This window comes from Perognathus longimembris, chromosome 22 (assembly GCF_023159225.1).
Source record: "Perognathus longimembris pacificus isolate PPM17 chromosome 22, ASM2315922v1, whole genome shotgun sequence".
NCBI lineage: Eukaryota > Metazoa > Chordata > Mammalia > Rodentia > Heteromyidae > Perognathus > Perognathus longimembris.
In genome coordinates, this window is record NC_063182.1 from 29,727,915 (window position 1) to 29,754,398 (window position 26,484).

Sequence of the window (26,484 nt, forward strand, 5' to 3'; positions counted from 1 at the left end):
ATTAAAATGATAATAAATATTTAGGGAGCAGTCTCAGCTTTGAATTTCAGGAGCTAATAATGACTGTTCCTTGAGGGAAGCATTTACGCCTTGGGCACCAGGGTCAACAAGACTTGAGGAAGCAAAGCTTCTACTAAGTTAGGGAGTAGGCTGGTAGTGGCTCGTTCCTATAATCCCAGCTACTCAGATCTGAGAATCATAGTTCAAAGCCAGCCCAGCTAGGAAAGTGCAGAAGACTCTTACCTCCCAAGTACAAAAAAAGAAAGCCAAAGTGGAGCTGTGGCTTTAAGCCAAAAAAAAGCACAGGGGCAGAGGCCAGGCCCTGAGTTTAAATCCCCTGGACTCACATTAAAAAAATAAAAACACATGTAAGTAGATACTACAAGGAGAAGCACCACCAATCTACTGTCGGTCTTTATTCTCTACCTTGAACCTTCTGGCTAGAGGAGACCATCGAACGACTTCTGTTTTATTATGAATACCATGTCCTGTAGGGAAGGAAACTGTTTTGAAAGTTATACAACAGAAATCATTCTAAAAAGCCAGCAGCTTCTGGTCATTGGGGAACAATACCAGACAAGTAAATTTCCACAACAGATGTCTGTAGCAAATCTATCTTGGGTGCAAATGAGTTTCTCACTCAAAATGATGCTGCATGCAATATAATGATCAAGAAAAAAGAATTAAGTCAGTCAAATAATGGTGAGTGGTTGCTAGATAGATTACAACCAATAAAAAAAAAATTCCTATCTATAAAATGCATTTACACCAGAGAGACAAGTTCTAGTCTAGATAGATATACTTTAGCTCACCTTGAGGAATCCTAACACATTAGGCCTGAGCTACTGCTGCAATTGGTACATCAGGCAATTTGTCTGTAGAGGAGCTAGACACACTAGAATTGTGGAAAAGTGCATGATTTTGAACCCACGTTGAGCTTTCTTTAAAGTCATTAGAGATATTTTTTTTTGCCTGAGATAATTCTGCAAATATTACTGTAGCTGGAGAAAGACAATGGGATACACATGGACGGTGCCATACTGAGGCCTCTTCCAAAACTGATGACTTCACTGACAGTAGCACTGACAAGTAGCAACACTGTCTTTATACGGGGCCCCATTCCAGGAGACATTCTCAGCTTGCATTCCTTACTCAGTCTTTCTTTTTGTGTTTGGTTAAGCTTCTGCCTGACCAGCTCATCTGTCAGAGCAGTGCATGAATGGATATGGACGTGTACTTTAGACCTTCTTTCCTTCTCCTGAACATGGGGATCCATTTACCATGGCTTCTTAGGAATGTGACTGATTGAGGCTGTTACTCAGAACACTTCATTTGCGGTGCTTGATGGTATACCCTTCAGACTCTCTATAAAACAGGTTGTACATCTTTTCTCCTGTGTTGCCAGCATGGGGAAATGTCAGTAAGAGCCTCACAATGAAGACACAAGTTTTTGTAGTAAGACCATGCTAACTTCTCTTTTTGATGACAACCTTCCTCTATTTTCAAGAGAGGAAGTACAAGCTATCAAAAGCGTGAAGGACAGTAATACCAGATGCCTGCCCCTGAAGTTACTTTGGCCTTCCACAATTACTTATTCTATCACTTAATTTAACAATGTTAACTTCATGTCAATTTTTTAATTTTTATAAGTGTTTTTTTTCTTTATTGTCAAGGTGAAATTTTATGATTTGCTACATAAAATTCTAGAGAAGTATAAGAAATTCAGGTCACGTGGTGCTGCCAAGTGTCCAACCTACAGCACAAGCCCTGTAATCCTCTCTACTCCGGAGGCTGATATGGGAGCACCAGAGTCTAAAACCAGCTAGGGCAGTACAGTGCATGAGACTATGATCTCCAATTCTCCACCACATAGAAGTGGAGCTGTAGCTCATGTGGTAGAGCAAAACAGCTAGTGGACACTGCCCAGACCTGAGTTCAGGCCTCTGTACTGGCACATAACAAATTTAACATAAATAAATAAATAATAATAAGCCGGGTGCCAGTAGCTCATACCTGTAATCCTAGCTACTTATTAGGAGGCTGAGATCTGAGCCAGGGCAGGAAAATCCATGAAACTCTTATCTCCAAAAAAAACTACTTTAAAAAAAAAAAAAAAAACAGGAAGTGTTGCTGTGGCTCACGGGGTAGAATGCTAGCCCTGAGCAAAAGAAGCTCAGGGATAGTATCCAGGCCCAGATTCCCACCTCCTCCCCGAAAAAAAATTAAAAATAAAATATAAGTACATAAATAACCTCCAGCATATAGGAGCAACTAAATACCTGCTTTCTAAATGAAGAGTAATTATAGATAAGAGAAGTAATGGTCTCATTATGAAAACGAGTGTCCTGCGATTTCCCTGTGAAAATTTCCAGAGGCTACTTCCACCTTCCTCTCTGTAATACACGCAAGCCTTTTCCTAGTACAGACCTCGCTCTCTTTAACTCTTCATTAAAACCCGGCTGGTAGACTCCTGCATTATCTAGTGGATGAGCTCAAGTTTATAGAAATGGAATAGAAGATAGCTCCACAGGCTCAAGAGGAACACCACGCAAGCTCTATTATAAGAGAGCCTAGGTTTGACAGCCCAGGCTAGCACTCACCGACACTCTGTACACTCTTCATCATTTACACTCGTTCATGCATAGGCTTTTCTAAAGCACCTGAAACACTTCCCCACTGCCATTTAAGTACAGAGAGCTATTTGTTACATTGGACTCTCCTATTGCATGGTATGATGCTAACAAGCATCCATGGTCACTACTCGCTAGCTGCAAGAAGGATTCTTCACCCAAGCTGTAGCAATAATATAAACAAAAGTTTCCACATACAGCAAATTGAGTGCAGTTGAGAACCTTATTCTGCTCATGACTGCATTACGACAAAGATTAAATAATACTGAGGTATGACAATGATGGTATAGTCTTATTCCCCACAGAAAAGCAATCCCTTGGTTCACACCCATAATCCTGGATAGACATGAGACTGAAAGATGGAGGTTCAAATGCCAATGCAGGCAGAAAAAGTACATGAGACTCCCTCGCCAAAATAGCAAACTGCAGAAATCTAGGAGTGACAGGTAAGTAGGACAGAATCAGCTGAGAAAGCAAGCCCGGTGAGTGTGAGGATCTGAGTTCAAATACCACTATCACAAATGAACAATAAGCCTAAAGAAAACAAGCAACACTGAATCCAATGAGAATGTATGATCTAAATATGAAAATCTATTGCTTTAAAGATCATTAAAATGTAAACCACCAGACAGAACTTATAGGGGAATGAATAAAGGTTGTACTCTCAAATGAAAAGAAAGAAAGAGACAGAGAGAAGCAAACAAGCAAGCAAAGCAAGCCACCTTGGTTTGTAGCTGAAAAATCAAAGAAACCACTGCTAAGGCCAATATCTACATACTAGGTAGATAAGACTGTGCCTATTTATGCTTGAACAAATATGAAATCTGGAACCAAGACAATATCTCCACCAGACTATGTTTGCCATGAGAAACAATAATGAAGAACAATCTTTCTTTACTGCTTTATTGTGCAGGTGCACTTGACAAATGCATGATCTTTCAGATCTTTCATGGTGTCACTAAGCTACTTATTTCCCACTCAATTCCCTTAGCAATCTAGTATTACTCATTGTTTGCTATCTTGTTCAGAGGATTCACCTCAGCCCTTCTAACAATCTGTCAATTCTACCAGCTAACATATCTATACTTTTCCTGCATCCTTACTTAAGACATAAGATTTGCCACCAATGTGATGATCATGACAGCTAATACCTTATGCCTTTCCTATAGTCTTAGTCCAAAGAAAAAAATATTAACAAATCACTCATTTTTCTCTCAGAGTGTATGGATTCCTTCTCTGTGTAGTCATAATAAGGGGTCTCTTGCCCTTACCTCAAAACCGTTAGAGCAGTGTCAGAGCAAGTAGGAAAAGAAGAAAGTTTGAATAAAATCCTCGGTATAATAACATTAAAAACAAGAGTATCATAAAGATACATATAGACTGTAAAACCTAGCCCAAAGACTCAAAAAACTATATAATAAAAGCAGTCAAGATCCTACCCTTTAATCAAAATATAATTCTGGCAATATCCAACCCAGCCCACCAGAAAGCAGAAAATAGATAAACAAAAAAGAAAAAGGACAAGCAGAAAATGATACCTAAAAGTATAACCTTGAACTTTAATTAACTTTTACCAGAATTTGAATCTACGTGTCTAAATATCATTCATTAAAAGGCAGGCGTTGGCGCTGGGTGCTAGTGGCACATGCCCATAACATAGCTACTCAAGAGACTAAGCCATGGAAGACAGAAGTTTAGAGCCAATTTAAGGAGAAAAGTATTTGATTTTCTTCCCCCCAAAAAACCCATCAAAATGCCAGAATGAAGGCATAGTTCAAGTGGTAGAATGCAATCTGTGAGCAAGAAAGCCAAGTGCAAACGCAAGCTCTGAGTTCAAGTCCTGAAATCTAGTTTTACACACACACACACACACACACACACACACCCATCACCATCACCACCAGATATTCTGAATAGATTAACAAATTATAATCAAATAGGTATAATCTCAGTTCAACTGTAATGATATACATAAGCTAAAATTTAAGAGGACCCTTAAAAAGACCTACCATCCAAATATTAATCAAAAGAAAGTGAGAAGTTATATCAAGGTGACTGTAGAGAAAATACATTGATCAGAAACAGAAAAGGATTACAAAATGTAAAGATAGCGGATCTACCAGGAAAATGTAGTAGTTTTAAACACATATTCATCAACAATGGAACTGTATAGCATGGAACAGAAAACTAACAGTAGGAAAAAAACAGAAAAACTTACAATTACATTCAAAGATGTCAAGACTCCCTCTGAACAACTTATAGAACTAGACAGAAAATTAGCATGAATGTAGAATAACTATCAATGTCTGTCAAGATCATCTAAAACGACATTCATAAAGACTCTCCCAAACAATGAGAGAACACACATTATTTTACAATGTCCTGAGAACTTTTTTAGATAAACCATAATTTGAATAAGGCAATCTTCAATAAAATAAAGAGAATTAAAAGTATGTTTTCTGATCACTATGCATCGATAACAAAAATACAATAGAAAATTCCCCGAATTTTACAAATCAAAAAACACAGTTTCAATTAATCTGTGGCAAAATAAAAGCATCCAAGAATGTAAAAAAATACATTGATTCAAATGAAAATGAAAGTATGATCTAACAGTATTGCAACATAGAGCAAAGCAATACTGTGAGGAATAAAATGAGAAAATTTGAATCGATAAGGTAAAGCTTTCCTGTCAACCAAGAGGGAAAGAACAAATTAAACCCAAACCAACCAAAATCAATAAATTTAGAAATAGAAAAATAAAGAAAATCAATGAAACTAAAAGCCTTTCATTGAAAAGATGAATGAAACTGGCTACCTCTAGAAAACTGATAAGGAAAAAGAGAGACTAGACAAATACCATCGATGTCAGAAAGCCAAGGACTTCACTACAGGCCCTAAAGACAGCGAAAGCAGAGCAAGGGTGACATCTTAGCTCCAATGGGCCAATTCTGTGAAACACAAATTACCTACACTTACCCCAAATCAAGTACATTTGAAGATTTCTAAAATTTATAAGGAAAATGACATTTGGGAGGAGAAACATTCGAACTGAAATATTGCCCAAATAGACATCTATAGGAACATATGACTTCTTTTGAAGAATTCTAACAAAAATATAAAGAAAAATTAGCATGTGTTGCAAACATAGCAGCTTGCTTATAGGTAGAAAACTAAATAAGGATCACATATATTGTCATAAAGTGTGCCAGCAAAAATCTACACACACTTCTGCATGAGCCTAATCACTATGCTACACTGCTACACACTTTCATTAAATAAAATGTGTATTAACATCAATAAAATGGGGGAAAAAACTACAGAAAAACTCACTGGCCAATTTTTACACTTTTAAGAACCATGACTACAAAAATAGAATTTCTTCATTTTTTTTTCCCATCCCACAAACCACATTTTTACCAATCTTTCTGAGGAAGCTACAAAATCAATTGCTTAATCACTCCATGTGTATCTCTAGTGAACACAGCTAACTATGCCTATGGTCTGAAAGCCCTATGAAAGATTTTGACTTTATATATGAAGATAAATAAGGCCCAACCCAAACATGATGCTGCATTTTCACACTCAATTAGAAATATTGTAGTGAAACCAACATTACAGCAATCACTCATGACACAAACCAAAGCAAAAATAGTAAAGAACTTCTGGAAATGCTTCTCATTTTTAGCTTCCTTTTTTACATTGCAAAATTTCTGTGATCTCAAATGTTACCCATGAAGGTCATTTATGGAAAATAAATTTTCCCTCTGATAAAACATTATTCTTCCCGATTCAGTGGAGCTCTTTAAGAATTCCTTGCTACTTTTTCCCCAAAGAAAATCTGGAATTGTCTTGTGCTTCTATTGTGCTTAATTTTTATGAAATTAATATACTATTTTGTAAGGACTTAGAGAGAGAGAGAGAGACAGACAGACAGACATTATTCTTTAGGACTAGTTTGGGACAATAGGGTCAGAAAATCCCAAGCTCTCTAGCCTAGCTTCTCTTCATTCGATTGAAGAAGAAATCATCAGATTAACTAGTACAAGAGATCCATTCATTCATTGTATATTTGACAGCTCAATAAATGTTTTTTGTTGGTTTTTTTTCCCTCACCTTAGATATTTTTCAGTTAAGATTCCATACTTTTTGCCACAGCTGGGTTTGAACCACCATCCTAGCTATGCCTCGTGTGATCACAGACGTGTATACCATGCTCAACTTGCTTTGTAAAATGAGATCTCACTAACTTGTTGCCTAAAATTGTCTCAAACTGTGAGCCTCCTGACCTCTCCCTCCTGAGAACTAGGGACCGTGGGCATGAAGCATCATGACGGCTCAACAGTGATTTTTTGATAAAATAATTGACCTAATATGCTGTTCTAGGCATTCATCACAATGACGCTTCTAAACTTAATAAGGGTGCAAAAAATATTGTCAGACCCAGGACAGAATAGAAGATGATCACAACCTGGAAGAGGAATAATAAAGCCAGGGGTGGGAGCAGAAGAATGACTACCAACAAGCAGGACAATCCAATCTTCTGGTCACTACTAGCTCAAAACCTTACACATCCTGCTTATAAGACTCACAAAACGCAGTTCTATTTTTACGTTGACGTAGTAGGACTTCTGTACATCCGTCACTTTTGCCCAAACGCATTTAACCATGAAACAGATTATTAACCTATCCAATATGTTTAGAAATTAAGTCCAACAGGTTATGATAGTTTCCACAAGGCTGGAACATTTTTTCGCCCTTGCTGAAGATCACAAAGTTCTTAAAACTCCTAAGAACCAACAAAGGATAGTTTGTGAGCAACATAGAATTTACGCTGCTATCTCGTCGATAATATTTCCTACATATTTTTCTCTGTAAGCTTTATTTTAAAAAATTAAGTCACTGAATTTCAACAGTACTGGCTATGTTAAAGCAGCTAGTATTTTTTCTTAATTTATTTTCTCACTACTTTATTCTTTACCTATATAGTGCATGTCTATGGGAGGGTAGAGGGAGGGCACAGAATCTGAGGGAAAAGGATAGAAAAGTGCAGCAGCGCAGCTTACCAGACACAGATAAAAGTGAACCGTGCAACTCGGGGGTGGAGAAGGGAAGGAGCGCATGGGAAAGAGGGGGAAAAGAGGACGCAATGGGAAAGGAAATGTACTTATTACCTGAGATACATAAAAGAAACCTCACTGTGTAAGCGACTATTAACATAAATTACTACAAGGGGGAAAAAGATAGAAAAGAGCAGTTAGTATTTCATGGTGGTTGTGAGGCTTCTATTTTAAAAGAAGACATTACAAAAATCCTAAAATGAAAAGAAACTTTTCTCTTTTCCCACAACTGAAGGTCTCACTATATAACCAGCCACTCAATTGACAATGTGCTTTCAGATTTGGGCTATGATAATCTGGATCATACTTTCTAAAATATATATATATATATATGTATATATATATACATATATATATATATTGATTCCTGAGTGCTATTCCAGATTTCCTGAAGAAATGCATCCACAAGTCAGCATTCAGTAAGGACAGTTACCTGGGTAGTTTAAATTATCAAAGGAGGTGGCACAGGGGACATTGAAGTGCATCTGATATAAAAGTTGCTCAGCAGCATAGCAATGGCAGAGCACATGTAAGGTTCCAATTCCAGAATCAACCCCTTCTCTCCAAAAGACCTAATTTTAATAATCCACGAGAAAGAAGAAAGCTGTAACTAAAAGTTCAATGAGACTCAACTCTGAATCTCACTCTGATCATTTCCCTAACAAAATGTCATTTCCTCTGCAAAACCACAGTCTCTGCAGAATTCTCCCTGAAACGCCAATTCTGAAGTCTTAGAAATTTAATGCTTCAGCTAGTAGAAATTGGTATCACTGAAGGTTACCATTTGTTAGAGAAAAGAGGCAGACAATAGAAACAATACAACTTAGGTCAATAAAGAAACAGAAGTTTATAACAGTAATTATTTTTCTTGGTATATAATTTCTTGGTATCTAAAAATAACCTCCCTCAATAAGCTGGGCGACAGCAAGGGAAGAGTGATATTGTCCAAAACAAAATGTATTCATAACCTGACATATGTAACTGCAAACCCTCTGTACATAACCTTTATAATAGCAATAATAAAAAATAACATCCTTCCCAGAATCTCAAGGAGATCAAAAGATCATTTTGGTTAACATCATTAATATAATTCTAATCAAGAAGGAATTAAGAGCATGGATAAAAACAGGATTATGTGATAATGACTCTTATTTATTACTTTTTAAACATTTGTTATATTAAAATGTCAAAAGTAAGTTTCACTGACTATCTGAAGTGAAAAAGAATAATTTCTTAATGTCAAATGACATATTTGAACATTTTTATAACAATATCTCATCTTTGGTTTGTATAGAAATTAGCTCTCTGTCTTTCTGTCTGTCTCTCTGTTTCTCTTTTTTATCTCCTAACAACTAAAACTTCCCTGTGATGAATTTTTGTCAGCTCCACTCAACGTTATATATCTCTAACCTTTATGTGTCCATTTACAACTTCCCTACAATAAAAAAAATCTCCCAAACCTACTTTATTATTATTATTACAAAACAGTTAAAAAAATCAAGCTGCTCGTACATATACCTTTCTACCTTTTGCAAACACTCTTTTGTGAGTGTGTGCGCACACTGGTCCTGTAGCTTAAACTTGGGGCCTAAGCGCTGTCCCACTACCACTTAAGCCTCAACTCCTCTTTCTTTTTGGAGGTTAACTGGCGATAAACATCTCAGGGACTTTCCTGCCCAGGCTGGCTTCAAACCACAATCCTCATTAGATCTCAGCCTTCTGAGTAGCTAGGATTACAAGTGTGAGCCATTCCTCGTATACCTTTTACTACTCTAAACCTCCTGTAGAAATTATCCAGGCTATCATATTTCATAGTTTGTGGGGTTTTTTCCATGTACTATTACATTACTTTAATCTCCTTCTAGAGATTAACTCACTAAAAGTGAGCACTGATTTTCTTCAAACAAACACATACACACAAACATTCATTAATTCCCTCAGTGTTCATTTCAAATTAAGTTACATCTATGATTTCAATTAATAAACGTATTTCTTAATGGCATACTCTCTTGCTACATAATATTATGCTTTGTAATATTATATTACTTAAAGAGATTGTATGTTTCCTATTGCTCCTAATTTATAGGAAATTCTCAAGTTATTTCTTTTCCATTAACACACAGTTTTTTTCTACACACAATTCTGGTTTTATGTTCCAGGTTTCCATATTTACAAAAGTGGATTTATTAACTCGAACAAACAAGCTATGATGTTTTAAAGAAACATAGGATATTATTTTAAGTTCTTGAAATTAGTAAAAAAAAAAAATAAGAATCACTCAATAGAGCTAATAACATACTATAAACAATAAACATAACATTTAGTAAAAAATAATTGCTAACCATTTAATTAAGCATAAGATCTAGAATTAGTTTTAGCTGTTGTTAATCACTTACAACATGACTAGATCACTTTGACAATAAAGGAAAACAATTTAAAAAGAAAGAATTCATAATTCCTAACACTCATTCCATTTTTAACTGTCTGGATTCTTTCAGATGCCTCATGTAATTTAAACTGAATTATGTATATTTGTTATACTGTGAACATCTAAACAACACACACACACACACACACACACACACTGTTATATTCCTGGTAACAAAGGTTTTTCGCACTAAAAAAATGAATGGAGAACTCAAAAAAGAAAAAAGTGTCTGGGCACATTCATAAATTGACTTGACGTGACATATCCCTTTCCCCCAAACTAGTGACAATACCAGTTAAAAATTAGAATGAGGAAGTCCTTCAAAACCAATGTTTGCACTTACAGGAATTAAGCCTATTGAATGAACATTTAGGTATTTAGGTAAACATGTTCAAGATATATTTTGTGACAGTGTAATGTAATATGTAATTCACACTTTATGAAGTCCCAACTCAAATCTTTTATTTCCACTCCAAATTGTCCTCTACCCTGTCTCCTACGTGCTTATACACAGTCCCAGTTGGTCAGGGCAGATACCAAGGAGAGAAAATGCATTCCTCCTTCACAACAAATGTAATAGTGAGTCTTACCTCTTTTTCCTCTAAAATACTTACCAGTCATTCTCCAGACACCTGTGATTATCAACACAGGATCTGCAACCTTTCTACCTCATCCAGACTATGGCAAAAAGTTCCTCGTGATTTCTTCCCTATTACCCTTGCCTTTCAGAATTGTAGAAGCCAAAATGATCATTTTCTTTTATATTTTATTATACTTTATTTTCTTATAGTACTAGGATTTTTGAGCTCAGAGCTCATGCTTGTTCACTTAGTACTATCCTGCTCAAGCTCATCCAACTTTCTGCCGGTTATACTTTGGTGGTTATTTTGGAGATGACATCTAGTGTACTTTTCTTCCCTCTCTGGTTTCAACCTAAGATTCTAAAGATCTCAGCATCTTGATTTAGGCGAGGATCACAGGCACGAGCCACCAGGATCCCAGCCATTATGTGACACCTTTCCTCAAGCTGTCCTCATGCTGGGATTAAACTAACCAGTCCTAAAACTAACCAAGCCCCAAGATTCTTAGTCAAGATTTTCCTCCCTCATGGAAGCATTTGTTTTCAAGATCAATCCCTTGTTAACCAGTCTTATCATACTCATCGTTGAAGCACATCTCGTTACCCACTTGTAAGTTAACCTCAATCGTAACTACCTCATGTATTTGTTAATTAGTTGTATATTTCTCCCTAACAGTATAATAAAGTCCTGATGACATAAACTGCTTTACTATTGCTTTGATTGTTTATGACACAGGGCCTCACTGGAGCCCAGGTTGGCCTTGCATTCACAGTCCTCCTGCCTCAGCCTCCTTAAGATACGTGTCACATGCCAGACCTCTTGTGTTGCTTTTATCTCAGTGCTATATACAGTCTACATTAATGTATATTTGTTGCATGAATGGTATAATAAAGTGAGGGAGCTGGGAACATGGCCTAGTGGTAGAGTGCTTCTCTTGTATGCATGAAGCCCTGGGTTCGATTCCTCAGCACCAAAGATACAGAAAAAGCTGGAAGTAGCACTATGGCTCAAGTGGTAGAGTGCTAACCTTGAGCAAAAAGAAGCCAGGGACAGTGCTCAGGCCCTGAGTTCAAGCCCCAGAACTGGCAAAAAAAAACAGAAGTGAAGGAAACCTGAGTTTTTCTACTTCAGTGATCTAAAAAATCTGATCTATTAGAATGACCAAAAAAAAGTCAGCTAGATCAACAAAGATTACAACAACCTGGACAGCACACAGTAATAAGTAACTGATCTGGCTGCATTAATCTCAGCTTCATTTCTGGGGACACACACACACACACACACACACACACACACACACACACACCACCTACACCTTAATTTGTAGCCATTTACCTTTAAGAACTGCAAGTTAATTATGCCCTTTAAGTATGGCAACATTTAATTCTGTGACAATCATGGAAAACAAGACAAGCTTGTGTAGTACAAGAGAATTTATGTTTGAGTTAGAGTTTAGAAAGGAAAGATTTTTGTAAAGCAAGGTTTGTTTACATTAAGAACAGGAAGAGCGATACTTATTTTTCAAGCTTGGTTTCTCAACGGAACAGATAAATTTATTTAACTTCAATACAAAGAAAGACAAACTTATTGTAGTTTGAATTGAGTAGATACTATACTGTACAGAACAGTTAAACACACATTACTGCCTTAGAAATAAAAAAATGCCAATTTATAAATGAATATGACCTACATTTTATAGGAGAAACGTTTTTAAATGCAAGTCATTTATATAATGTGCTTTGAAGGATTTGCTAGTCCACTTGTCACTTTTTAGTACACTAGTATCTTTTATATGTAATGTATGCTTTTTATTATTGTAGCAAAGCATTTCAGTAGAAAGAATTTTGCAACAATATGGGGGAAATTTTTCATTGCTGGATTTGAATTATACTGGATTTTATCTGTGTAGTCTTGTCTTTATTTTAATGCTGTCTGGAAGGGAACTTGTTAGCCAAATAAAGCAGGTAACCTCATTTTACTTCAAGGGCGTACTGTGTAGTGCTGAAATTGATCTGGAAGTCTGATGATTTTTTGAAAAGAAAAACAAGTTTATAAAAATTGTACAGAAGAAATTAAATGTGTGATGGAAATCCTGATGGTGGAGCACGTTGAATTTTCTGATATATAGTGTTATTTTCCTGGGATCCCCTATGACTTCTTTGTATTTCAACTAATAAAAGAGAAACTCTGTCATTGGAAAAAAAAAAAAAAAAAAGAACAAGAAGAGCATCAGATTAACCGGAAGGGTGAGAATCCAGAAGTCACAGAAGGATTGCCACCTAAATGCTCTCCACATGATACCATTTCCACTATCATAGATCAGTACCATGTGTTCTTGTGTGGCAGATTAAAGTTTAGACTGTTCCTGACTATTTAGATTTCAGAGATGTAAAGCTAGAGCCTAGGCTACAACATGTACCCCGCTCCTAAAATCACCCCATCTGAGTTAGGCCACATGTGCTTTAAACGAGTTTGTCCAATCTATTAGATTCCATAAAAGAACTCTTCCCACTGACCACTTCTCTCCTTATGCATTCAAACTAGACCATATCTTAAAAGCTCCTAGTCTTCCATGTTTGAATCCTCTATTTGTGACTCTAAAATGTGGTATACTTACCTAAGAACTGCACTGGTAAAACCACACTGCAAAATGCACTTGTTTGCATTACTTTATAATTTAGAAACTGATTTTGGGAGAGCTCAGCACTTCAGTGTTAATTTTCCTTAATACAAGTATTAATTTTGTGTTTACAAAAAATTAAAATGTTTGGATATTTACAATTAATTTTTACAAAGAATGCCTAAAATACAGCCAACTCAACATCTTTCTCTCTTACACTAGAGCTTTTTTTTTCACTTGTATAATTCCTGAAGTCTTCTGAGTTTGTAACTGATTTTATTATTGATGATTTCAAAGTCTGCTATTGCAAGTCCCAGACAGGACATATAAATGCCAAGGCGTACTCTCATTAACACATTCCTCTAACTTTACCCTAATTGTTTTTCCATTCAAAATAATTCTTTGAAAACTATTGAATAATTACTTTCCTTTCTGTGATTTTTGAATAATACACTTTGTCTAACCAGAGAGATCAACACCAGACCAAAATTAGAGGTTTCTCTTGAAACTGGGGGTGTGTCAAAAGGAAAGCCCATGCTTTTAAAGTTAGTTTCAGCTTAAGAAAAGCTAACCAGTTTAAGAAATGTCTCCTATAAATGTCACCTCTTCTTTATTGTCTCAAATCAAGAATCCACAATGTGCAGGGCATAGAGCCCTAAAGACTGTCAATCATAGAATGAAAAGAAAAACTGCAGATGACAGAACGCAGGAGGTCACAACACCTGCAAAGGAGGGGGAAATGTAAGAGTTGTCTGCTGGGGAAAGAGAATGGGAGGATTCAAAACTTGGAAAACACTGAGACAATGTACAGCTTATCTCTGCAATCACTACCTTACACAATTCACAGACAAACTGAGGCAATGAGGAGGGAAAGAGACTTATACCTTAGTTGACTCTCGCAGTAAAGTAACACAGGAATAGAACACATGTTCCTCTTACGTATGGCTTGCTTTCAAACACAACAGAAACTTACCTTCAAAAATGGACCCCAACTTATATTTGCCACTGAAAAACTGTGGCAAAGAAAATACAAGTGCTCCCAGTCCTATCATGAATGAAGCAAACGCAAGCCACCGGGGCTTGTGTCCCCTTTCACCGAAGAATGACACAAAGAGCGACAACACGCAGAAGGCGATATCATAGCTGGATGAGATCAAGCCGGTCAGGGAACTCTTCATTTCATAACGCTTCTCAATTGTGGAAATGCTAATATTCACCAGGCCATTCACTACAATACCTGAAAAAAAAAAAGGAAAAGGAAACATATGCAGTATTGTCACTTTACTATATATACTATATAAAAATATACTACAAAGTGGTTCGATCTTTGCATTAAAAAAAAAAGAATCGCGGCTGGGGATATGGCCTAGTGGCAAGAGTGCTTGCCTCCCATACATGAAGCCCTAGGTTCGATTCCCCAGCACCACGTATACAGAAAACGGCCAGAAGTGGCACTGTGGCTCAAGTGGCAGAGTGCTAGCCTAGAGCAAAAAGAAGCCAGGGACAGTGCTCAGGCCCTGAGTCCAAGGCCCAGGACCGGCCAAAAAAAAAAAAAAATCTAGAAGCAAACAAATAAGACCAAATCACACAGGCCATTGTTCTAATGATAAATTGCTGCCCGCCTAACGAGACTTTATGTTGACTTTGCTGTAAAAAGGGGAAACTGAGCTTTCATATCTTTTTAGATTTTTAACACTTTTATAAATATTAAAGTTTGGTTTTCCTTTTGGATAGGAAGCTCAGGCTGACTTTGAACTTGAGATCTTTCACAGCCTTCACCCTTATGAGGGCTGAAATTACAGGTGTGGACCACCACTCCCGGTTTAAACGTACATTTAAAAGATTTGTAAGTACAAATAAACTAAGAATGGTATTTTGATGAACAGTACTCTAAATTTTGTTCAAAACAGAAGAAAAAAGAAATCCTTACACTCCATCTTCTTATCATAATTATAATAAGAGACTAAAAGAGAAGACTAAAAATCCACTTTTGACCATGCCTCTCCAACCAGGCATGGGAGCTCATTCCTGTAATCCTGGTTACGCCAAATCTAAAGCCAGCCTGGCCAAAACCTTTACCCTATTGTGTCCTAACACACTCATGTAATAAGTACAACCCACTATATTAGTTGTAAATACATGATGAGAGAAAGCACATTAGGAAATGAAGTTCTAAAAGAAGCGTATCTCTGAAAAATGTTGCATTCAACTAATTTTATTTTTCTTCTCAACTAAGCATCTGATAATGCACAAAGGTGATGATCTTCCTAGGAATCAGTTTTGAGAGGCAAAGTAGTAACGTTTTCAGTCATTAAACTAAGGCAAGAGTTAAATGACTGGGTCACTTTCATCTCAGGCGTGTGTGTGTGTGTGTGTGTGTGTGTGTGTGTGTGTGTGTGTTGGCACTGGGGCTTAAACTCAGGGCTTTCTGTTCTTGTTTAGCTCCCCCTCCCAATTCCCAAGATTGGTGCTATGACTTGAACCACACCTCCACTGCCAGCATTTTTTTTTGTCTGTCCTGGGGCTTAAACTCTGGGCCTGGGCCCTGTCCAAGAGCTCTTCAGCTCAATGCTTGCACTCTACCAGTTGAGCCACCAGAGCCACTTCTGGTTTTCTGGTGGTTAACCCCAGGATGGCTTTCAATTCTCTTATCTCCGTCTCCTGAGTAGCTAGGATTACAGGTATGAGCCACAGTACTGGCTAGATTAGTATGCTTCTTAAATTGTGGATCTCTACAAAGAAGAGTGCCAATTACTTGGTACTAATTAAACAATATTTTATGTCAGATATCAAATGATATCTTGGAATAACTTAGAAATATCGGAATAAATAGGAGACCTTTTGCGTTTAACTTCTTGAGTTCTGTATTCCTTTGGCACTCATGCTTCATAGCCCCTCATTCTAGACAAGATGAAGGCATTCATGATGACAAACTGCCCAGAAAGGAATGTGGGAAAGGGAAAAAACAAAACAAACAAACAAACAAAAACCATGGTCCCTAATCTTAGGTAGAAGGGTTTCCTTACAATCACAAACACTTAGCATTTAGCAAGTGAAAAGCAGGAGGTATGAGCTCCTTGGAAGTAGCCATAAGAATGGGGACTATTGATTTTATTAACTTAGAAAAAATAAATTTCCAGCTGAGGGCATGGCTCAAGTGACACACTGTCCCGGAGTTCAAACCCCAGTAGGGTCAATAAATAAATGAGGCGGGGGAGGGAGGGGAGAAAGAGGATCCTATCCCACAGTATTTCTTAGGTAGACCCTGGAATAGAAAATACTTTGAGTCAAATCACACACACACACACACACACACACACACACACACACACACACACACACACACGCCTACAAACCCTATTCAAACTTTCAACCTCACCCTCAAGACTTTCCACCGCTTTATAAACGTGCCATACCGCCTCACTGTGACTCCCCGGGTCGGGGAACCTCCAGGCCAGCTTCCCCCGGAGCCTTTCCCCCTCCACCTCCCTCCCTCCCTCCCTCCCTCCCTCCTCCAGGCCGGGCTTAGGGCGAACCCCTCGGGGTAGAGATCTAGGCTGGATCCGCACCTCCCGGGGGAGAGTGAGTGGAGAAGGAGATCCAAGAACAAAACAGGTACTGGGGAACTCCCGGGGTGGGGGGGAGGGAGGGAGGAGTCGAGGGAGGGCCCCCTCCCCCCTCCCTCCCTCCCTCCCGACTCGGGGCCGGCCCCCCCCTCCAGCCCGCCGGCCCACGTCCATGGCTACGGGGCCCGCGTCACACCCCCCACGTGCGCGCCCCTTTGTTGAGCATCCCGTCCCCGGATCCTGACCCGCAGACGTGTTCACCCTCGGGGCGGGGGGGGGGGGGGGGTCGGTGAACCTCCTTAATAAAGGATGGGGGGGGAGTGCAGGTTCTATACCTCAGACCAGATCCGCACCCCCCCCCCGCAGGCTCCTTCCCGGCGGGGAGAGGGGGGGGAAGGACTCGACTTGCAGTTTCCCCTGGGGTGGGGAGGGGTGGGGTGGGATCAAAGTTGGGTGTGGACGCGGCCCCGCCCCGCGCCCGGCCCGGCGGGATGGCGGGGGCGCACGGCCGGAGGGCCGGACCCCCCGTGGGGCGCGGCGGTCGGGGCGGGCGCGTGCGGGGTGGGGATCCCCGGGGTCCCCGGGCCGCCCTCGGCGCCCCCTAGAGCTCGCGTGCGGGGGGAGGGGGGGGCACCCACCTTGCGTGAGGGCCAGGAGGCAGTAGTGCAGCAGGAAGCCGCGGGGCGTGTTGCAGCGCTGCGCGCAGCGCGGGTGGCAGTCCCGCCAGCCGCACGGACCCTCCTCGCCCTCGGCGCCCGCCGGCGGCGGGGGGCCCGGGGCGTCCGGGGGAGGCGCGGCGGGCGGGGGCGAGGGCTCCGACGACGCCGGGGGCCCGTGCGGATCCTCTCCCCGGGGGTCGGCGGGCAAGCCCGAGACCTCGACCCCGGAGGGCGACGCGGACGCGGCCGCGCGGCGCGGGGGGTCCGGGCTGCAGGGCACGAACGCCGGGTTCTCGACGCCTTGGGCGCCCTTCATGGTCTCGGGCGCTCGCTTCCTCGGGACTCCTCCCGGCGGCGGCCCGCGCGCGGCCAGGGCTCCCTCCGTGTGGCGCCTCCCCTCGACAGGTGACAGGAGCCCCGGGCGCCACCGGGGCCCGCCCCCGGGTCCTCCCACTCCCGGCGCGGCGGCGGCGGGGCGGAGGGTGGTGGGGGGCGGCGGAGGGGCGCGGACCCTGCCCCGCGCTCGGCGCGCCCGCCCGCCCCGCCCGCCCCGCAGGCCCCGCGGGCCCCGGCGCCCGCGCGCCACACCTGTCACCGCGCGCCCGCCCGGGATGGGGGGTGGGGGGGCGGCGATCGGAAGCGGCGACCCGGGGAGCGGGGCGAACCCCGCGACGGCGGACAGCCGGGGAGACACCGGGGGGGGGGGGGGATGGGGCGGGGAGGCTGCTGCGGGGAGCGCCGTCCACCCCCCACCCACCCCACCCCACCCCCCGGGCACACGCGATTGCACCCGGAAAGCTTCCAGGAAAAACGCTTCCCGGTAAGACCTGTCCCCCCCCCGACCCGCCTCCCCCCCCCCCCCCCCGACGCCGACCGCAGCCCCGGCTCTCCGGCCCCATCCCACCCCCGCCCACAGCCCCCATACACCCCACGAGTGGACGAGCAATGGGTCACCAGTGTACACAGTGCGTGGGCTATAAGGTGCCAAACGAGATATATGCACATATATATACATATATTATACACATATGTGCACACATATAGACACATATATACATATATAGTCACTGCTTTGTGAAACTTTTCTTTCTGCGCCGCATTTGCTGGTTGGAGAGACTGAAATGCCAAGGATGTATCCTACTTCCGACGAGATAGCTCTCTTGTTATTTGTTCCTTCGCAGTAATAAAAATAAATGTTCAATTATTTTTTAAGTATTGGCTAGCTACTGAATTATTAAGTGAGCCTAGCTGGTGTATGTGTGTGTGTACACTAGTTATGGTGTTAGAAAAGTGCGCTCCAGGGGTCAACCAGGGAAGAAGGTCAGTCCTGCCACTCAGTTCTCTGGGCCCGACCGGGTTGGTTGGTTGGTTGGTTGGTTGGTTGGTTGGTTTTTACCCCTTAATTAGTTCGTCCTGCTCTGAGAGATGAGATCAACACTTAGTATTTTTCTGATATTTGTGAGGTTTGAAAAACTCAAAGCTAGCCTGGTGCCGTCTATAACCCTAGCTACTCTGGAGGCTGCAATCTTAAGAGGATCGCCATGCTTAGCCACCCTGGACAGGAAAGCCCTTGAGACTCTTATCTCCAAGTAAGCACCCAAAGAAAGAGCCAGAAGAGCTGTGACTCAAGAAGTAGAGCAATAGCATCGAGCAAGAAAGCTCAAGGGCGGCACCTAGGCCTTGAGTTTAAGCCACTGGACAGGCACTAAAGAAATAAGAAGACTCAATCCTACTCTGTCTTAGATAAATCCTACTAGACCCTGTTTTGATAGAAATAGACTCCAACGTGTGTAAGTGTAAATAGTTCTCACCATTTTACCACAATGGAAAGTAAATGATCCATCTAGCAAAGATGCGATCATATATAATCATGACTTTTGCATTAACAAATTTAAAATGCATTAACAAATCTGAGTAGCATAATCTCAGACACTTAAAATCATGCTAGAGAGAAGTCTTTTTTCTTGTAGATTTTGTCAAAAAATGGTAAAAGTGGTATTGCTTCATCTTAAATGCATGTGGTTCTTCACAAGTGTGACACCAACACCATTTCCTTATACCTTAACAACTGTCGGCTGCAGTGAAGAAAGGAAGAGGCCTTGGTTTTGCAACAAAGATAATAAAAGTTTGGGGGCTGGGGATATGGCCTAGTGGCAAGAGTGCCTGCCTCGGATACACGAGGCCCTAGGTTCGATTCCCCAGCACCACATATACAGAAAACCGCCAGAAGCGGTGCTGTGGCTCAAGCGGCAGAGTGCTAGCCTTGAGCGGGAAGAAGCCAGGGACGGTGCTCAGGCCCTGAGTCCAAGGCCCAGGACTGGCAAAAAAAAAAAAAAAGTTTGGTAAATTTTATCTTCTATTAAGTCTATAGAAAATTGTCAGATTTCAATTGTTTGATCAAACTATGAGAAAACCATTTTAGTGAGCATTGTCAAAGTATATACCATGTTAAATTTCACAAGGTAATTGAAAAACTGCCATTATTAGTGGATTTCATGTACTTGGTATTTGCATTTGTCGGTATATATTTTGTTTGCTATCTATAAATGCATACATATATTTATTTATTTATTGAGGCCAGGTCTTACTATGTAACCCAGATTGACATGGAATTCTCTAAATAATCTAGGTTGCCATTGAACTCTCAATCCTCCCACCTCCGTTGCTGGGGTGACAGGTGTATGTCAACTGTAACATAAGCTGTATTTTTGGAGTGTTGTGAGTGCAGACAAAACTGTCCACGTTTTATAGGAAAGCTCCAACCATACACAAAAGCAGATGCTGCTGCTAGAGCTGGATTATAATTTCATCTCTTCACTGTATTCTATTAACTCACATTTCTATTTCATACTTTCCGTTGCACAGAAAGATATGTGGAGAAAAAAGTGCAGCTATATACTTTATATTTTTGTTATACTAATCATGAATCACTACTGACTATAGATAAACATATGTAATCATAATTTTTTTTTTTTTTTGGCCAGTCCTGGGCCTTGGACTCAGGGCCTGAGCACTGTCCCTGGCTTCTTTTTGCTCAAGGCTAGCACTCTGCCACTTGAGCCATAGCGCCACTTCTGGCCGTTTTCTGTATATGTGGTGCTGGGGAATCGAACCCAGGGCCTCATGTATCCGAGGCAGGCACTCTTGCCACTAGGCCATATCCCCAGCCCTGTAATGATAATTTTTAAAAAGGAAAGCAAATAGTTTGTGTATGTGTACCAGTGCCAAGCTTGGACTGAGGGCTTCGCACTCTCTTAGGCTTTCTTGCTCACAGAACGCACTGTACCACTTAGACCACATCTCCACCTTGGCTTTGTGCTGACTAAGTAGAAATGGAATCTGACAGACTTTTCTTGTGGGCTGTCTTCAAACCTCAGTCCTCAGGACTCAGTCATCACACCTGGTAAAACACGTGAACATGGAATTCAATAATACCATTAGAAAGCTAAGACTGTAAAAAAATTACTACAGCATCACCGGTACCTTGCTATAGTTTGTGCAAAACACAATTATCTCTACTAATATAAATCTCACCTTATACTGAAGAAATAGCTGTATGTAGGGAAACATTCTTTTTCATTTGTTTGTTTGTTGCCAAGTCCTGGGGCTTATCCCTGAGCTGCTTCCTCTCAAGGCTAGCGCTCTACCCCTTGAGCCACAGTGCCACTTCCGGCTTTTTCTGTGTACGTGGTACTGATGATATGAACCCTGAGCTTCATGCATGCTAGGCAAGCACTAAGCCCGGTTTCCAGCCAACACATTCGTTTTACCAAAGGAAATCAATTGAAAAAGAGAACATTCTCCCCTAAAATCTGTTCCTCTTTTTTATGGTCAGATTTTGTTTTATTTTTATTAATAAAAAGTCATTGTACAAAGATGTTTTTTTATAATGTTTCTATATATTTATAACATGTACTCGGATCAAAATCGCCTCTTGTACAATACAATTTTAGTCCCTTCTCCACATTTTCAAATGGCATTTAGAGAGTTACATAATGCTATTGCACATATATGTGTAATGCATTTTGATCAAAACATATTTCTTTTTACTGAACAGCTGACATGAATGGTTGGACTAGTCTTCAGTATGCTGTAACTCTATACAAGAAATGGATCACAAAATCATGGTCCCAAAAAAATAAAAGCATTTTTACCGAAAAGAAAGCAACTACAATACAACTCTTGTTAGTCATACCACACCCACAATGTATTATCTGCTGCTTGTGAAGTAGTAGGATGTGAAAGGTTATTTAAAAGGTTTATTCATTGAGCTGTGAGGGACATCAAGGTATCATTTGTTCTAACAACCTGCCTCACAGAATTTTCATATCAAATCCACCCTAAAGCTCAATGTATTCAGGAACACAAAGGCAACTAATTGCAGATAAGGTGAGGGAGAAACTTTCATGTATTCATTCATACAATCCTGTCTTAAGTTTCAGAGAAGCAAAAGGAAATGCAATGTGAGCTGAGGCTGTGAACTAGCAGATACTATAAATTTGCAGAACAAAATACTTTGGGCTACTTTAGTCAGAAGTGTGAGGCGATTGACAAATTCTTAAAAACATTAACATTTGTACTTTATCATTACTTGTGGAAATTCTCAGAGTATGCTCTTAAAAGAGACAAGCATGAAGATTTTATATCTCGCAAAAGAAGTATGAAAATAGAGAAATGTTTCAGTGGGCATCAGAGAAGGGACAGAATCGACTGTCCATTCACAGATTGAAGGACAGTGATCCCAAAGTGTGGTTTATGAGAACATAGGAAAATTTATTAGGCCAAAGGATGAAAGAGGCGACTATTTCTGATATAGTAGAGAAAGGAAGATAGTGTTTTAAAAAGTAAACAAATACATCTAAATATATATGGTCAGTAGACAATAGTTGGACACAGACAGTAGTAGACATAATTCACGGTTGGGAGGCTTCCTGGGAGGCTGAGAATGAGAAGATGGTACTCAGGCTGAGCAGAAAAGTCCATTCCTTCACATCTAGTAGCTGGCTGCTTGTTATTTCAACCATGTTGAAATATGGTGCCCAGTCAACAGGGGCAGAAAAATCTTAAGAGACCTGGACACCATCCTATATGACTGTGACCCCAGCAAGGACAAGAAGCCTCCAATTAAGCAGGTCCAGTTTCAGACATGTACCCAGGTAGGAAGAGAGCCCCACTGATAGCATGGCTCAGCAGTATCGAGCCAGCTGAGCAAGCTGGAGGCCCCGAGTTCAAACCCCAGTGCCACCAAACATTCAAAACTCCGACCATTCAAAAACAAGGAAATAAATCCATCACTCAGACAGAGCGTCTAGGCATAAACAAGAAATGTTAAAAGAAGTGGAAAAAAGCAGAATGACACCAGCTTGAAAAACTGATCTATACGAAAGAATAAAGAGAAGTAAAAAGGAAGAGATACAACTAGCCCTCATACATAGATATGCAGGGTCCCTCCCCTTATTGTCTCAATATCTTTAAAAGAAAATTCACAGTTTAAACAAATATAATAGAGTCTTTGGTGTTAAAGTGATGTTAAAAGGTAAAATGTCTGACAGAACAATGAAGAGAAAAATGGAATGTGTTGTAAATATCTTACATGGGAACTGCTATATGCATGTCTGATAAGTGAATTACTATCAAAGGTAGAATAAGATAATGATTCATGTCTCAGACCAAAATCATTCAGAATGTGTTTGAATTTTATTATCACCTTAACCTTATGTATGATTTTCTGGATATAATAACTAAACATGGGGTAAATGATACAGTTATTATGGATACAATCACTTTTCAGTGAATTACTATGAAGAAATTGACTAGCAGGTAAATATCAACATAGAGAATTTAGTAAGTATTTAATAAATTGAATGAATGAATTTATCAAATAATGATACAGACTTAATAAGTTTAATAAATGATTTAATATATGTGTTCAGATAGGATAACAAACAACTATGTGCTTAGGCAATGAATAACTTTCTCTCCAGCTCATGAAGAACTCATAGATTTTTCCATGAGAGCTTTCTGGAAATGTCTCCTAAAAATGGTGAATTCATAAATCCAAGTTCTTTCCACTTTCTGGTCCTTTTTTTTCTCCCCTTTTTATATTCTTTGCCAGGGGCAAGGGAACCACAGCTGGACACCTTAAACTCTGGGCCTCTCACTCTTCCTCAGCTTTTGTTTGCGGAAGCTGGCACACTGTTACTGGAACCCTACTTCCAGGACTTGAGAGTCCTTTTCTTTCCGAAAGTCAATAAGAAAAAGAGAAACTGTTTGCACTGGGTGTATCTACTCAGTATTGAGATGGATCACATGGCACTTCTATTGATATGCCAGTGACCACAAGTTAGTCACTGAGTTTACCAGGATGCGAAAGGGCTGGAGTAGGCCTGTATGCCCCTCTCAGAAGGAAAGTAAAATGCTTAGAGAACACAGAGCATGGTGTATCAGCCTCATTGTTGTGATTACTTTGTGCAACAGATCAAGCACAAACAATGTAAAAAAAAATCAGTTTCAATCAAAGCATGATGATAAGAGAAATGGGAATAAACATCAGGTTATATATAATGCAGGTCAAAATATAGGAATTGTCGGGCACTGGTGGCTCATGCCTAACATACTGGCAACTCTGGAGGCTGAGATCTGAGGATTGTCGGTGCAAGCCAGCCTCAGGAAGGTTCATGCGATTCTTATCTCCAATTAACTACCAAGAAGTAAACCTGTGGCTCAAGGAGTAGAGTGCTAGTCGAGGAAAAAAACTTATGAACCGAGGCCTGGGAATATGGCCTAGTGATAAAGTGCTCGCCTCGTTTGCATGAAGCCCTGGGTTCTATTCCTCAGCACTACATATAGAGAAAAAGCCAGAAGTGGCATTTGGCTCAAGTGGTAGAGTGCTAGCCTTGAGCAAAAAGAAGGCAGGGACAGTGCCCAGGCCCTGAGTTCAAGCCCCAGGACTGGCAAAAAACAAAACAAAACAAAACTCATGAACAGTGCCAGCACTACAGACTGACACCAAAGACAGAGACAGAGAGAAAGACAAAGAAAGTCAATGTTCACGTTTCTGTGCACACCATGGACCTGTAGCACTTAATAGAGGCATGGTAGGGGAAGCCAAAAATTCCTGTTGTTCTATGCCACTATTTTACCAGTGGTCATTTCTCTATGTCAGATCACTTAGTTCTTGGTCCCAAAGGGCTTCTAAAGCTTATACTATTATCGCTAACTTTCATCAAACAGAAAGAAGGAAAAAGGATGGGGAAGGAGGCTTCCTGGAATTTGCACAAACCACGTTTCCTAGAATAAACCAGGTGCCAATCATACTTGTCTAAAAGATCAGTAATGATAGTGGCTATACCTGCATGCATGTAATTGATTCTTATTCTAGACCACAATTACTGTGGGATAATAAGCGAATTTTATCTGAAATATGATGATTAATAATGATAGCTTAGGAGGGAAAAAGAATGGTCCGCGTGGTAGTGAAAGAATTGTTTTGCAGGGCTCTTCCCTGGGAGGGCTATGCTGTGCTGTATATATTTTTCTGCCTTAGGGTTAAATGATGTCATGGCATTCAGTGAACAAAGTAGATTTGTCTTTAAATATTGATTTTTTTAGTACAGAATACATGCATATGCATTCTGCAAATTGATCCATGCCCCATCCTTTCTTCCCTTAGTTATTTTTTGCCTTAGTTTTTTTTTTTAATGTGGTCTTTTATGACTAGCCTTGGGTGATGAGCCTCCTATTTATGTTTCCTACACAGCTAGGATGACAAATGTGTGAGACCACACCTAGTTTTTATTAGTGAAGATGTTGTCTCCTAAACTTTTGACCTGGGCTGGCCTCCTATCACAATGCTGCTTTCTTCCTCCTCAGTTGCTAGTGATTACAAGTGTGAGTGAGACACTGCGCCCAGGTTGGTTCTGAATTTTTTTTTTTTATCATATATCAACACAGTTACTTTTAGTGAAGATAGAACAGTCATTTTCCTTCCTGGTATATCAAGGATTGCCATCCAATGACATTTTTCATCTTAAGGATCCAATTCCTACCTGTGTCCCTATGTTCTAGCAGGTTCTTACACCTGGTACGTCTATTATGATTCCCGCTTCTTAAATGTGGAGGCCCTTGATGATGCTACCTCTAGAACATTCTGCCTTTCTTTGGTGGATTCATGTAGCCAAGGTGCATAGAAGCTTTCAGGAAGTCTGAGGAAGACCTAAATTCACACATAAAATGGTGGGATAACAAGTGAATTTTATCAGTGTTATGTCTACTAATAAAATTGTTCCAGGTCATGATAGTCTTTTGTAAAGCATTGGAACTTACTGAAATAAATTTAAGAAAAATATACTCTTCAAGTTCTAATCATATCAAAGTAATACTATTTTTTGAAGGAATAAATTATTCCTGCACTCTACACACCCTTAACTAAGTTTTCTCAGATAGTGTCTAAAAGCAGGCCTCAGTCAGCAGTCCTTCAGCTTACACCATCAAAATAGCTACGGTCACAGACACAGGCCACACTCGTGATTTATTGATTGAGATAGGATTGTCCTAAATTTGTCCTAGGCTGGCACCCTGATCTGTCCCTACAGGATAGCTGGAATTATAGGTATGAACTACTGTACTTGGCCTAAAATTTTAAAGCTTTATCTGGAAATAAAATGTCTAGGTATTTAGAGAATTTTTTTTTTGGTATAAGTATCTATGCCATTAGAATGTTTCCTCTCTCTCTCTCTTTTTTTTTTTTAGGACAAGCTGCATAATAGCACATTGCAGTCACTAATTGCCCTTCAAACTGTGACATGTTAATATAATACAAAGATTATATGTAGTTGTACTACGTGCTCAACGAGGATTTTGGAGACGTTTGCTCTACTG

General features: G+C 40.3%; 1 protein-coding gene across 1 annotated transcript in view; it reads right to left on the minus strand.

Annotated features, from left to right (window-relative positions):
• The window catches only part of Slco4c1 (solute carrier organic anion transporter family member 4C1), a 49,279-nt gene extending 31,335 nt beyond the window's left edge, over nt 1-17,944 (minus strand). Inside the window, exons 1-2 of the mRNA XM_048331438.1 lie at nt 17,584-17,944; nt 14,353-14,616 (exon numbers count right to left, since the gene is read on the minus strand). Coding sequence (XP_048187395.1) covers nt 14,353-14,616; nt 17,584-17,920 — 601 coding nt within the window. The 5' untranslated portion in view covers nt 17,921-17,944. The remainder of the gene's footprint in view (nt 1-14,352; nt 14,617-17,583) is intronic.
• Between the last annotated feature and the right edge of the window lie 8,540 nt (nt 17,945-26,484).